The sequence below is a fragment of the Balaenoptera musculus genome, chromosome 6 (genome assembly GCF_009873245.2).
Source record: "Balaenoptera musculus isolate JJ_BM4_2016_0621 chromosome 6, mBalMus1.pri.v3, whole genome shotgun sequence".
NCBI lineage: Eukaryota > Metazoa > Chordata > Mammalia > Artiodactyla > Balaenopteridae > Balaenoptera > Balaenoptera musculus.
Genome location: NC_045790.1, coordinates 110,859,245 through 110,873,821, shown reverse-complemented (window position 1 = coordinate 110,873,821; position 14,577 = coordinate 110,859,245). Strand labels below are relative to the sequence as shown.

At 39.0% G+C, this 14,577-nt stretch overlaps 2 protein-coding genes across 3 annotated transcripts in view; one reads left to right on the top strand and one right to left on the bottom strand.

Moving 5' to 3' along the window:
* ABL1 (ABL proto-oncogene 1, non-receptor tyrosine kinase) overlaps positions 1-14,577 on the bottom strand; it is a 131,406-nt gene that overhangs the window by 58,885 nt on the left and 57,944 nt on the right. The gene's annotated exons all lie outside the window — the stretch shown is intronic.
* Positions 8,113-9,127, top strand: LOC118897513 (S-adenosylmethionine decarboxylase proenzyme-like). Its single transcript, XM_036856795.1, has 2 exons — positions 8,113-8,234; positions 8,589-9,127. Exons 1-2 carry the CDS (start codon positions 8,126-8,128, stop codon positions 9,125-9,127), a joined length of 648 nt encoding a protein of 215 aa, XP_036712690.1. The 5' UTR covers positions 8,113-8,125.

Genomic DNA, 14,577 nt, shown 5'->3' with positions numbered 1-14,577 from the left:
GGATAGGAAAGCACTGGTGACTGTGGAGGAGAGGCAGCTGTGGGTGGTAGAGAGAAGCCCTGCAAGACAGCAGGGCCCTGGGTTCCAGTGGGAGGCTCGGGGAGGTACTTCCCCCACTCTGAGCCTCATTCACCTGCAAAATGGAGGCTGAGCCAAATGCGTTATCATCCGTCTAGGCTCTCAGTCTGTGAGCTGATTCAAGGTCTAAGGTAAATTTTTCTCTTTCTCCTTGTCAAGGGCTTTTTAAAAATGACATTTTCCTGACTAGAAAGAGTAAGTTTGCTAACTTACAAATGCCGGCACTTATACCCCAAAACTGGCTTCCCTTATCTAGACTGTGCCCACAACCAACCAATCCTCACAAATGGATTTAGGAGCCTTTGGGCCACAGGAGGGTGAGGGGCAGGTCTCCAGCAAACCACATCAAGAACATGGGCAGTCAGCCCTGGCTGGCTGCAACTGATTCCTGTCTCAACATTTCCAGAGCAAGTGAGCCAGAAAGCTTTATGAAAAACAGTGTCCAGAGCCCTGGGTGTTCAACCTCCTGCCAGTGAGTTGTACAAAGACAAGGGGCGGGGGCTTATCAGGTTTGTACGTGGTCTCCTAAGGACTGAAAGCAGTGTTTAATTAATTCTGCAGCTTTCCACAATTTAAGGTGACAAAATTGCCTTTAACTTTGTCCTATAGTTGCTAGCTCTTGACTCTGCCTAGGATTTGCATATCTGATTCCTGGTTCTCAAAAAAGCCCCATAAGTGAAATTTGGCAATATTCAATATCTCTCAAAACTTCAAATTTATTTACCCTTTGACCCAGCAATTCTATTTCTGGGAATTTACAGACTTGCCTACACATACGCATACAAGTGAATATGAATACACTTATATTCACTGTAGATTGTTTAAATAGCAAGGATCTATCATTAAGTCAAATAAACTTTGGTCTCAGCCTTCAAAATGGGGTACATTGATGCCTGGATGGGGGTTCATGTAAGCTTTCCAAGAAGTATGCAAGTATTTATTTAAAAAGGAATCAACTTTCAAAGCCTCAATTTCATACATCATCCTTTCTAAAACTGATCTGCCTAAGAACTCCTCTGTCAGTTCTCCTTTCCTGATGTTGCTTTCGTAACTACCCCTCTCCTTCCCTGCAAAGGAGAGGAACACCTCTCGTAAATCCATGGGTTTAAAAATTCCTGGTCATCAAACTATGGGGCAATCTGAGAATATATCGCTTTAGACAGGAAGGTGGTTTTCTTTTTCTTTCTTTTTTTTGAGAACAAAGCAAAGAGAGAACCATTAAGAGAGAAATATTCTGCAAATGTTTACAGAGTACATACTAAGAGCTAGGTACTGTCCTACGCTCTAGGGTTACAACAGGTAGAATATGGGGGAAAAATCCCTGCCCCTCGATAGTTCACATTCCATTGGGGGAAGGGGAGACAGACAACAAAATAAATTATAGAATACATAAGAGGGTAAAACCCGCTAGGGAGAAAAAGCAGGTAAGAGGGATGGGATTGCTGAGGTTGAGGAGTGTGGATTGAGATTATAATTTTAAGTAAAGTGGTCAGAAACACCATCACTGAAGATGACAATTGAGCAAAGACCCAAAGGAGGTAGCGTGAACTATGGGGGAAGCACTTTCCTAGCATAGGGAACAGCAATTGCAAAGTCAGTGGGCAGGAAGGATGACTGGGGGAGGTCCAAGGAAGAGCAAAGAGGTCAACGTGGATGGAACAGAGTAGGTAAGAGGTAGAGTAAAAGGACATTATTCAGAAGTTGCAGGAAGGTGGGGAGATCTTGCCTGCCTAAGGTGATTGCTAGGGCTTTGGCTTTTACTCTGAAGGAGCTGGGAAGGCACTGGAGGTTTGGGGCAGAGGAGAGACTGGGATTTGATTATATTTAAAAGGAGTACTCTGGCTGTACAGGGAGAAGAGACTAAGTGGGAACATCTGCACAGTAATGCTTACCTTGAAGAATGAGCTGGGAAGTGTTTGTTCCCTCTTTTTGTAATTTCTGGAAAGGCTGTATAGAACTTGTAATATTTCTTTCTTAAATGTTTGGTAGTATTCACCAGTAAAACCATCAGGCCCTGGCATTTTCTTTGTGGGAAGGTTTTTTAACTACAATACAAACTCAGTTTCTTTAATAGATTTGGGCCTATTCTGGTTGTTTCTTCTTGAGTGAGTTTTGGCAGTTTGTGTGTTTCAAGGAACTTGTCTGTTTTTTCTAGGTTGCTCTTTTGTCTTCTCTTTTTTTCCTGATTGGTCTGGCTAGAGGTTTATCAATTTTACTGCTCTTTTCAAAGAACTGGCTTTTGGTTTCATAGATTTCTTTATGGTTTTTCTGTTTTCCATTTCATTGATTTCCACATTGGCCTTTTTTTCTGCTTAATTTGGGTTTCACTAGCTTTCATTTTTCTAGTTTCTTAAGATGGGATCCCAAGGTCAGTTATTTGAAGCTTTTTTCTTTTCTAATACAGGGTTTTAGTGTTAAATAAATTTCCCTTTAGCCCCATCCCCAAAATTTTACGTTGCATTTTCACCTTCATTCAGTTCCAAATACTTATTAATTTCACTTTTGATGTTTTTTTCTTTGACTCATGGTTTATTTAAAGGTGTGTTATTTCATTTCCAAATAATTGAAAGCTCTTCCTGATATCTTTCTGTTACTGATTCCTCATTTAATTCCCCTGTGGTCAGAGATCATACTTTCTATGACTTGAATCAGCTTACATTCATTGAGACTTTTTTAATAGCCCAGAAAATGATTTATCTTGGTAACAGTTTCATGTGCACTTGTAAAGAATGTGTATTCTACTGTTTGGGGTGGAGGGGTAGAGTGTTCTATAAATGTAAATTAAGCCAAGACAGTTGTTTATATTGTTCAAATCTCCCATATCCTTATTGATTTTGTCTATGTGTTCTATCAATTGAGTGAGAGGTGTTAAAATCTCCAAATATAATTGTGGATTTCTCCTTGCAGTTCTATCAGTTTTTGATTCATGTATTTTGACTCTCTAATACATATATAAACACTTAGGATTATATATTCTTATTGGATTGACCTCTTTACCATTATGAAATGACTCTCTTTATCCTTGGTAATATGTTCTGTTTTGAAATCTACTTTGTCTGATATAGACATTCAAGTTAATCTCTTTTTTTTTTTTTTAACAGGAGGAGGAATTCCCAGAGAATCAGACTTTGAAGGCTAGCGGGATTTGATTGCAGGACTTCGACAGGACTGTGTCGAAGACACAGACTCCACTCTTTTTTTTTTTTTAATTATTTATTTATTTATTTAATTATTATTATTTATAATAATAATTATTAATTATTATTTATTTATTTATTTATTTATTTATGGCTGTGTTGGGTCTTCGTTTCTGTGCGAGGGCTTTCTCCAGTTGCGGCAAGCGGGGGCCACTCTTCATCGCGGTGCGCTGACCTCTCACCATCGCGGCCTGTCTTGTTGCAGAGCACAGGCTCCAGACGCGCAGGCTCAGTAATTGTGGCTCACGGGCCCAACCGCTCCGTGGCATGCAGGATCTTCCCAGACCAGGGCTCAAAGCCGTGTCCCCTGCATTGGCAGGCAGATTCTCAACCGCTGCGCCACCAGGGAAGCCCTCAAGTTAATCTTTTGATTAATGTTGACATGCTACATCTTTTTCCACCCTTTTGCTTTTAATCTATTTGTATCTTTATATTAAAAGTGGGTTCATTGTAGGTAACATATAAATGGGTCTTACTTTTTTATCCAATCTGACAATCTCTGTTTTTTATTGGGACGTTTAGACTTTTATATTTAACATAATATCAATATGGAATTTAATCTACCATCTTGCTATTTTATATTTATACAATCTGTTCTTTTTAAAAAAATAAGTTTCAGATGTACTGCTATGTAATCTGTTCTTTGTTCATTTTTCCAAGTTTTTCTGTCTGCTCTTTTTTGTATTAATTAAATATCTTCATTTTTATAATTTATCTCTGTTGGCTTATTAGCTATAACTCTGCTGCTTTAGAGTTTATCATATACATCTTTAACTTATCACAATCTACTTGCAAATGATATATCACTTCACATAAAGTGTAAGAATCTTACAACAGTATACTTCCATTTTCCCACTCCCATTTGTGCTACTGCTGTCATAAACTTTACTTCTACATAAGCTGTAAATGCCAGTGTGTTATTTCTGCTTTTGTTTAAAAGACATATCTTTTAAAGATATTTAAATAATGAGAAAAGGGCTTCCCTGGTGGCGCAGTGGTTAAGAATCCGCCTGCCAATGCAGGGGACACGGGTTTGAGCCCTGGGCCGGGAAGATCCCACATGCCGCGGAGCAACTAAGCCCGTGCGCCACAACTACTGAGCCTGCGCTCTAGAGCCCGTGAGCCACAACTACTGAGTCCGCGTGCCACAACTACTGAAGCCCATGTGCCTAGAGCCCGTGCTCCACAACGAGAAGCCACTGCAATGAGAAGCCCGCGCACCGCAACGAAGAGTAGCCCCCGCTCTCCGCAACTAGAGAAAGCCCGCGTGCAGCAACGAAGACCCAACACAGCCAAAAATAAATAATAAATAATTAATTAATTAATAATGAGAAAAAATATTATATATTTACAAGGTAGTTACCCTTCTCCAGTGTTTCACTTTCTTTTTGTAGCTCTGGTTTCCACCAGGTATCATTTTTCTTCTGCTTCAAGGACATTCTTTTACATTTTTTTTAGTGCAAGCCTGCTGGTAATGAATTCTTTCAGTTTTTGATATGTCTGAAGAAGACTTTATATTGCCTTTGTTTTGTTTTGTTTTTTTTTTAAAGAGGATATTTTATTGTTAGGATCATTATTATTATTATTATTATTTTAATCTATTTATTTATTTATTTATGGCTGTGTTGGGTCTTCGTTTCTGTGCAAGGGCTTTCTCTAGTTGTGGCAAGCGGGGGCCACTCTTCATCACGGTGCGCGGGCCTCTCACCATCGCGGCCTCTCTCGTAGCGGAGCACAGGCTCCAGACGCGCAGGCTCAGTAATTGTGGCTCACGGGCCCAGTTGCTCTGCGGCATGTGGGATCTTCCCAGACCAGGGCTCGAACCCGTGTCCTCTGCATTGGCAGGCAGATTCTCAACCACTGCGCCACCAGGGAAGCCCTGCCTTTGTTTTTGAAAGATATTTTCACCAAGAAAATAATTCTAGGTTGACGATGTTTTTCTTTTGCTAGTTTAAAGATGTTGCTCCACTGTTGCCTGGCTTACACTGTTTTCAAAGAGGGATCTGCTGTCATCCTAATCTTCATTTTCTCTGGCTGCTTTTAACATTCTTCTCTATCACTAGTTTTAAGCAATTTGAGTATAATGTGCCTTGATACCATTTTTCTTCATGTTTCTTGTGCTTGGAGTTCCTTGAGATTCTTGGATTTATGGGTTTATTACTTTCATTACATTTGGAGGTGCTTTTTATTCAGTCATTTTTTTCTTCTGTTATTTCTTCTATCCCTCACACTTCCTTCCTCCTTCAGACACTCCAGTTACACATATAATTGGCCCCGTACTTCACTGATGCTCTGTTCTTTAATTTTTTTCAGATTTTTTTCTTTCTGTGTTTCATTTTGGACAGTTTACATTGTCTTCAAAATCACTAATCTTTATTTCTACACTGTTTATTCTGACATCAATTTCATTCAGTGTATTCATCTCAGCAATTGTAGTTTTCATCTCTAGAAGTTCATCTTCCATGTCTCTAACACAATCTTTCCTCTAGCTTCTTAAACATATGGAATACAATTATAATAATTATTTTAATGTCCATATTTACTAATTCTACCATCTGTGTCATTTCTGGTCAGTTACTGGAATATTTCCTACTTCCTTACGTACCTAGTAATTTTTGACTGGATGCAGACATTGTGTATTTTACCATGTTGGGTCCTAGATATTTTTGCATTGCTAAAAATATTCTTTAGCTTTGTTCTGAGATACAGTCTGGAAACAATTTGATCCATTTGGGTTTTCCTCTTAAATGTTGTTAGGCAAGACCAGAGTAGCATTTATTCTACCATTAATTGGGACAAGACCCTTGTGATGGTTAATTTTATGTCAGCTTAACTGGGTCACAGAATATCCAGATATTTGGTCAAACATTATTCTGGTTGTTTCCATGAGGGTGTTTTTGGATGAGATTGCCCTCCTTAATGTGGGTGGATTTCATCCAATCAGTTGAAGGCCTGACTAGAAAAAAAAGCACTGATCCTCTCCCAAGTAAGAGAGAATTCCTCCTGCCTGACCACCTTTGAACTGGTATTCTAGCTTCTGTGTAAGAATGGGATTTAAAAGTATATGAATTCATTTTTGCTTGTATTTGCACAAAGAAACAATGGAAAGACATCTAAGAAACTGATTATAGTGTTTATTCATGGGAGAAATGAGAATGCAATAACCAAGTAGATATGCACAAGGGTCAGAGTAAGACTTGTCAATCTACATTTTTATATATTTTTAAACTAGTGAATGCATTATTTTATTTAAAAAAAAAAAGTCATCACAGAAAATAGGGCTGGCCTGGCTTACTAACATAAGAACAGGAATCCTAATATTCTGCAGCATGCTGGAATCCAGTAGGGGGGTTCTCTGGAATTTAAGTCTTATTGGTGTAACTATTTCACAGTAATTAAATCACCTTGGATCAATTCCAAGGCAGATTTATCCTACCATTAAGGCAACAACTTAAGCAATATTTTGCTCAAAAGAAGAGCTAGACTGTGAGCTCCCTAGGCAGCTGAAACTATGTCTTCTGTCTGATCCATCTTTGTATATACCTACAGCCAAGTCCTGTATACAGTCGCTCATTATTGATTGCTTGGGTTGGTTGAATTAAGAACCTAATTCTACCATTAAGCAAATGGTGTTAAAGTGAATTTCCACAAGACCTGTTTTCTAAGGGTAGTGATAGACATCAATTGTTGGGGGGTTCATTGGGACTCCACTTGGTGACTCCCTGGCCTTTGACCAGATTCTGGAGATATGAAGTTTGCATAAGCACCAGTCTCTCTCTTTTTTTTTAAATTGAGGTATAGTTGATTTATAATATTATATTAGTTTCAGGTGTACAACACAGTGATTCAAAATTTTTTTATAGCTTGTACTCCATTTAAAGCTATTATAAAATATTGGCTATATTCCCTGTGCTGTAAAATATATCCTTGTAGCTTATTTATTTTATACATAGTAGTATGTAGCTCTTAACCCCTCTGCCTTTCCTCTCCCCACTGATAACCACTGGTTTGTTCTCTATATCTTTAAGTCTGTTTCAGTTGTTATATTAATTTGTTTTATTTCTTAGATTCCACATATAAGTGACAACATACAGTATCTATCGTCCTCAGTCTGACATTTCACTAAGCATAATACCCTCCAGGTCCATCCATGTCACTGCAAGTGGCAAAATTTCATTCTTTCTTATGGCTGAGTAGTATTCCATTATACACACACACACACACACACCACACACACACACACACACCACATCTTCTTTATCCATTCATCTGTTGATGGACACTTAGGTTGCTTCCATATCTTGGCTACTGTAAGTAAATAATGCTGTTTTGAACATTGGGGTGCGTGTATCTTTTCAAGTTAGTGTTTTTGTTTTCTTTGGATATATATCCAGGAGTGGAACTGCTAGATCATATGGTAATTCTTTTTCAGTTTTTTGAGGAACTTCCATATTGTTTTCCATAGGGGCTGCACCAATTTACATTCCCACCAGCAGTGTACAAGAGTTCCCTTTTCTCTACATCTTTGCCAACAATTGTTATTTGTGGTCTTTTTTGATGATAGCCATTCTGACAGGTGTGATAGCCATTCTGACAGGTCTGATAGCTGTATCTGCCTCTATTTCCAACAGACTCACGTTCAACTTTCGCTCACACACACACAAAAAAAGCCGGGAAAATTTTATTAACCCTTTTTAAAAAAAAAGTTAATATAAAATTATAGCAAAAATGGAACCTGAAGTTTAGTTAACACAGCTGGAACAATCCGCAGCTTCGGTGGCAGCGGTGGGAGAAGAGATTTAATTTAGTTGATTTTCTGTGGTTGTTGGTTGTTTGCTAGTCTCACGGTGATGGAAGTTGCACATTTTTTCGAAGGGACCGAGAAGCTGATGGAGGTTTGGTTCTCCAGGCAGCAACGCGATGCAAACCAAGGATCTGGGGATCTTCGCACCATCCCAAGATCCGAGTGGGACATACTTTTGAAGGATGTGCAGTGTTCAATCATAAGTGTGACAAAAACTGACAAGCAGGAAGCTTATGTACTCAATGAGAGTAGCATGTTTGTCTCCAAGAGACGTTTCATTTTGAAGACATGTGGTACTCCCTCTTGCTGAAATCACTGGTTCCCTTGTTGAAACTTGCTAGGGATTACAGTGGGTTTGGCTCAAAGCTTCTTTTATTCTTGTAAGAATTTCATGAAGTCTTCTCACCAAGGGTACCCACACCGGAATTTCCAGGAAGAAACAGAGTTTCTTAATGCAATTTTCCCAAATGGAGCAGCATATTGTATGGGAGGCATGAATTCTGATTGTTGGTACTTGTATACTTTGGATTTCCCAGGGAGTCGGGTAATCAGTCAGCCAGATCAAACCCTGGAAATTCTGATGAGTGAGCTTGACCCAGCAGTTATGGACCAGTTCTTCATGAAAGATGGTGTTACTGCAAAGGATGTCCCTCGTGAGAGTGGAATTCGTGACTTGATACCAGGTTCTGTCATTGATCCCACACTGTTCAATCCTTGTGGCTATTCAATGAATGGAATGAAATCGGATGGAACTTATTGGACTATTCACATCATTCCAGAACCACAATTTTCTTATGTTAGCTTTGAAACAAACTTAAGTCCGACCTCCTATGATGACCTGATCAGGAAAGTTGTGGAAGCCTTCAAGCCAGGAAAATTTGTGACCACCCTGTTTGTAAATCAGAGTTCTAAATGTCACACAGTGCTTTCTTCGCCCCAGAAGATTGAAGGTTTTAAACGTCTTGATTGCCAGAGCGCTATGTTCAATGATTACAATTTTGTTTTTTTTACCAGTTTTGCTAAGAAGCAACAACAACAGCAGAGTTGATTAAGAAAAATGAAGAAAAAACTCAAAAAGAGAACACATATAGAAGAAGATGGTGGGTGCTTTTTAGATACTGATACCAAGGGCCACGCTTTCCATAACCACCACCTTGTAGTTGTAGAAAGCCCTAGATGTAATGATAGTGTAATCATTTTGAATTGTATGCATTATTATATCTAGGAGTTAGATATCTTGCATGAATGCTCTCTTCTTTGTTTAGGTATCCTATGCCACTCTTGCTGTGACATTGAAGTGCATGCAGAAAAAACCTTTTACTATACGAAACTTTACAACACTTGTGAAAACGATTCAATTTGGTTTATGTACAGTGTAATATTTCTCCAGGTATCATCTAAAATTCCCCACAGACAAGGCTTTCGTCCTCATTAGGCGTTGGCCTCAGCCTAGCCATCTGGGACTGTTCTATTAAATTGCTACCAGGATTTTGCATCCAGTTACCTCCACTTACTAGAACATACTCTCTACTAATGTTATTGAAACCAATTTCTACTTCATACAAATGTTTTTGCAGCACCAATCAAAGTTCTTCTTCCACGAGTCGAGTCCTCTAAGAAAATGACTGCGGTTATCCATTTTGTGTATTACTATCTCACTGCTTCCTATACTTGTGTGACTTTAATTGATACTTTCCTCACCATGGTGTCTCCCTCCCAACCACACCCACTCCATAAAGCAATACACTGTTACACTGTGGGTTTACACTAAACTTATACCCCAGAGGGGGAACGGGGGGATGGACCCTGGGCTTAATTTTCTTTTAAGGTCAAGGGAGTTTGGCATTTTTCGTTACCATGAGCTCTTTTGGAATAAGCTGGTGTTGATTAGCAAAGAAGGTGTAGATTGATACTAGGGAATATTGGCAGAACTGTATGGAAAACGTATGCCATTCTGTGCCCCCCATTAAATGAGATTAGCTTCTCGTGAGTACCATGGCTTTATTAACTTGCTAAGTAGTAGTATAAAAGAATTATCACTAAATTTGTTAGCAAGGAGATTTAAGATAAAGGTTGTACTGGATTCAACAAGTCAAGTCAGCTCAGATGATTCACCTTAACTTTTACTTTTGCAGCCATTTCCACTAATTTCTATTAATGGTAATGCCATAAACTTTGGTTCAAAGCAGAATCGATGTCTTTGCCATCTTGTGACTTAAAAAGTTCTGTGACTTTGTGATGCATGTGATAGTGTTCTGACGGTTCCTCTGACTGGTATTTCTTTCACCATGGAGTAACATCAAGTGATGAATGAGAACTGTTCAGATTATTCAGACATAGTACACAGTGAAGCAGAACGCTATCCATAAAACATAACATACAAAATTCCAAAATGGTCAATGGGAAATGACTAGAAATACAGGCTTAAAAGAGTTGGCATCTTTTAGCTGTATTTGCTAATACGGACATTTAAGCAGCTGAGAAAAGAGCAAAGTTGACTCAATTTTGTATTTCTTCTTGTCCTCAAACAATTTTTGATTCTTTCTGGATGATGCAGTGATGTTTTTATTCCTTCCGTATTTAAAAATGAAACACTTTTTTTTAGTGTTTCTAAACATAAATTCTACTTGGTTTGAAATCAAGTGGTTGGAACACTTTTGACTTTTAAACATGTTGTTGATTCAGAGCTTCACTGAAAAAGCTTTCAATCAATGGATCAGTCTGATTCTGTAATTAGCGCACAGTACCTAATGTTTTGGTGCTATTATGAGGACCAATGCTCAAAGTGGATTTTGTTCTTGAACAGTGTCCCAGTAGATCTGATGAACATTTATTGGCTTGAGGTCTGATTCTCCCCACCCCAATAGATTTAAGATTTCTATTTAATGTTGAAAAACTGCACAAATTTGTATGGACAAAACCTAGAAAAATGAAAACTAGATTGAATAGTAATCTAAATTAATCCTAGTGTGTATGATAGAGGAGGGAAAATTTTGGTGCCATAATTTCTTCATGGTGTTGGACTTATATCCGTTGAAATGTATTTCTGTACCACAATTTAAGCTTCAGTGAAGGTTTGCTTAATTCATTGTCTAGTGAAAAAAAAAAGTTAGAAAGATTAAATAACAATTCTATTTACAATATCGTTTAACAATACTTTTTTATATACTTAATGAAAGATGTGCAAGCCCTGTACACTGAAAATTATTAAGACATTGGAAAGGGAAATTATAAAATACCTAAATACACTGAGAGACATACTCATGGACTGTAGAATACTGATTCCTCATGAAGCCAATATTAAGATGGCAATCCCCTCCAAATGGATAATAGACAATGCAATCTCAATCAAAATCTTAACTGGCTTTTTTGAAGAAATTGACAAGGTAATTTTAAACTTTATAAGGACAGGCAAAGACCTAGAATAGCTGAACAATTTTGAAAAAGAACAATAAAATCTGATGACACCTTAATTCAAGATACATTATACAGCTACAGTAACCAGGATAGTATGACATTGGTAGAAGAACAGACACATATCAACAGGATCAGAATAGAGTCCATCTGTAGGTCCATATTTACACTTGTCCTATGACCCAGAAATTCCATTCCTAGGTATTTCTCCAGCAAAAATAAAAGCATATGTCCACACAATGACGAGTACAGGACTGTTGATAGCAGCAGTATTCATAAGAGCCCCAGCAACGGAAGCAATTCATATGTTATCCACTGATAAATGGATAAACAAACTTATCAAGGAAAAGAAAAGAGACAGTATACACAACAATATGAATGAATACCAAAAAATCATGCTATGTGGAAGAAGTCAAATACAAAAGTCTATGGTTTTTGTATTATTCCACTTACATGAACTTCTTGAAAAGGCAAAATTACAGAGACAGAAGGCAGATGGGTAGTTGCCTGGAACCAGTGGTTGGAGAAGGGAATTAACTGGAAAGGGGCACAGAAAAAATTGTAATAATGAAAGAACTGTTTTATAATCTCAGTTGTGACAGAGGTTCCATGATTACGCACCCAAATTCATCAAAACGTACACTTAAAATGGGTGGACTGGGCTTCCCTGGTGGCGCAGTGGTTGAGAATCTGCCTGCCAATGCAGGGGACACGGGTTCGAGCCCTGCTCTGGGAAGATCCCACATGCTGCGGAGCAACTAGGCCCGTGAGCCACAATTACTGAGCCTGCGCGTCTGGAGCCTGTGCTCCACAACAAGAGAGGCCGCGATAGTGAGAGGCCCGCGCACCGCGATGAAGAGTGGCCCCCGCTTGCAGCAACTGGAGAAAGCCCTCGCACAGAAACGAAGACCCAACACAGCCATAAATAAATAAATAAACCCAAACTTAGTTTAAAAAAAAAGTTTATAAAATGGGTGGACTTGCCCTAAGATTAATAATGATAATAACTTCTAGGTGTTGGCATTAACTTTATTCTTTGCACTAAGGAAAGAGATATTTCTGAAAAAGTGATGGCTACTCTAGTAGTAATATTCACTTCAGATAAATATAAAGTGATCTTTGGCGCAGCCAAGCACAAGAAATTCCTCTGGGAAATTAATTTTACATTAATTTGGCGTCAGATAAATCGGAGTTGGAATTGGTTTTCCTCTTTCGGAGAAAGTTACGATTGTAGTACTTAACCCCTCTTTCGGTCGATTTCCTCCCCTACAAAACCTGGATAATACCGCTTACGTCAAAAGGTTGTAAAAATTAAATGAGGAAATGCATGAGCTGCGTCTACCAGCGGTTTAAGAATTTAGAGCTCCAGTGCTTTGTGACCACCTAGAGGGGTGGGATGGGGAGGGTGGGAGGGAGGGAGATGCAAGAGGGAAGAGATATGGGAACATATTGTATATGTATAACTGATTAACTTTGTTATAAAGCAGAAGCTAACACACCATTGTAAGGCAATTTTACTTCAATAAAGATGTTTAAAAAAAAAAAAAAATGGGTGGACTTTATTACATGTAAAGAATACCTTAATTTTTTTTTTTAATTACTTAAAAATAATCCCCCAACCCAGGTCCTAATATTCTATACATATCCTCCCCTAAGACTCTGTCAAGGTAGTGTTCAGTGTTCTCCATTACTTCACTAAGATTTCCTTCCTTGACAGGCTTCCCTGAAGGTCTGTGAGGAGTTGACTGTTAACAAATTTCAACTATATTTCACTTATAAAAACCATTATGTTACAGATTTTATCATCATGATATCAATAATGGTTGACACATAACTTTTTACTTACTGTATCAAGCACTCTATATGCAATATCCCATTGAAATCCCATCAAACCCGTTAGGGAGGTGGCATTATGATCCACTTTCTTACTGAGGCCATAAGAGTGAAGTTACTTGTCCAGGGTCACAGCTAATACATGATAGAATCTAGATCAGGACTCAGACTGGGGTATGTGTACCCCTTGGAAGTAAATGAAGATTTTCCAGGGGTTATTAGACACGGATCACTTTCAAAAGAATAAACTCCCAAACCTCAGCCTTCCTGTGTACTCTTCCTACAATCAATCTGCCTGAGCCAATGCACCTGCAACCCTCCCAGTAATTCTTTCTCATGGCCCTTTCACTATCACCCGTCATGCACTTTACAAAGGCAAAGCTTACCCTCACCACCAAGCATTGCTTACCAGTACGAACACCTCTGGGAGGACAAACACAGCTCCAAACATTGGCGTTAGTGAAGCCTCCTTTCCTTATGGCACCTTAAACCCACAGTTTTATGACTCTCCTGGCTTCATTCACATTACTGTTAAGGGTGAAGCATGGGGCTGGAAGAGGGGCCTTTGAGGTTGCTCTGAACTCATGTACATCACAGAATGGGCTAGTATGTGTAAAGACAATTTTTGTTTAACCACCTTGCTTCTTCAATCCCCCTGCCATCCTTAAAGAATTCATTGTTACTATAGGGAGAAGCGGAGAACAAAGTCAAGAAAGGGTTGGTAGGAAATACTGAAGGCACAGGTTTCTCATTTCAACAAACCGTGGCAAAGTACTGTACAATTTTCAAGAAATAGAAAAAGGGCTTCCCTGGTGGCGCAGTGGTTGAGAGTCTGCTTGCTGATGCAGGGGACGCGGGTTCAAGCCCTGGTCTGGGAAGATCCCACATGCCACGGAGCGGCTGGGCCCGTGAGCCACAATTACTGAGCCTGCGCGTCTGGAGCCTGTGCTCCGCAACAGGAGAGGCTGCGATGGTGAGAGGCCCGCGCACCACGATGAAGAGTGGCCCCCGCTTGCCGCAACTGGAGAAGGCCCTCGCGCAGAAACGAAGACCCAGTGCAGCCATAAATAAATTAATTAATTTAAAAAAAAAAAAAAAGAAAAGAAATAGAAAAAGCACGCTGGGAAATACCAATCAATCTCATAGCATGTCTCCTCTGTATTTTCACTATTCTCAAGTAGTGAGAAAGAGCTTGGTGATTATTCTTTTCTTTTTTTTAGAGATTCTTATTTTTACTTGAAAAGTAAAAAT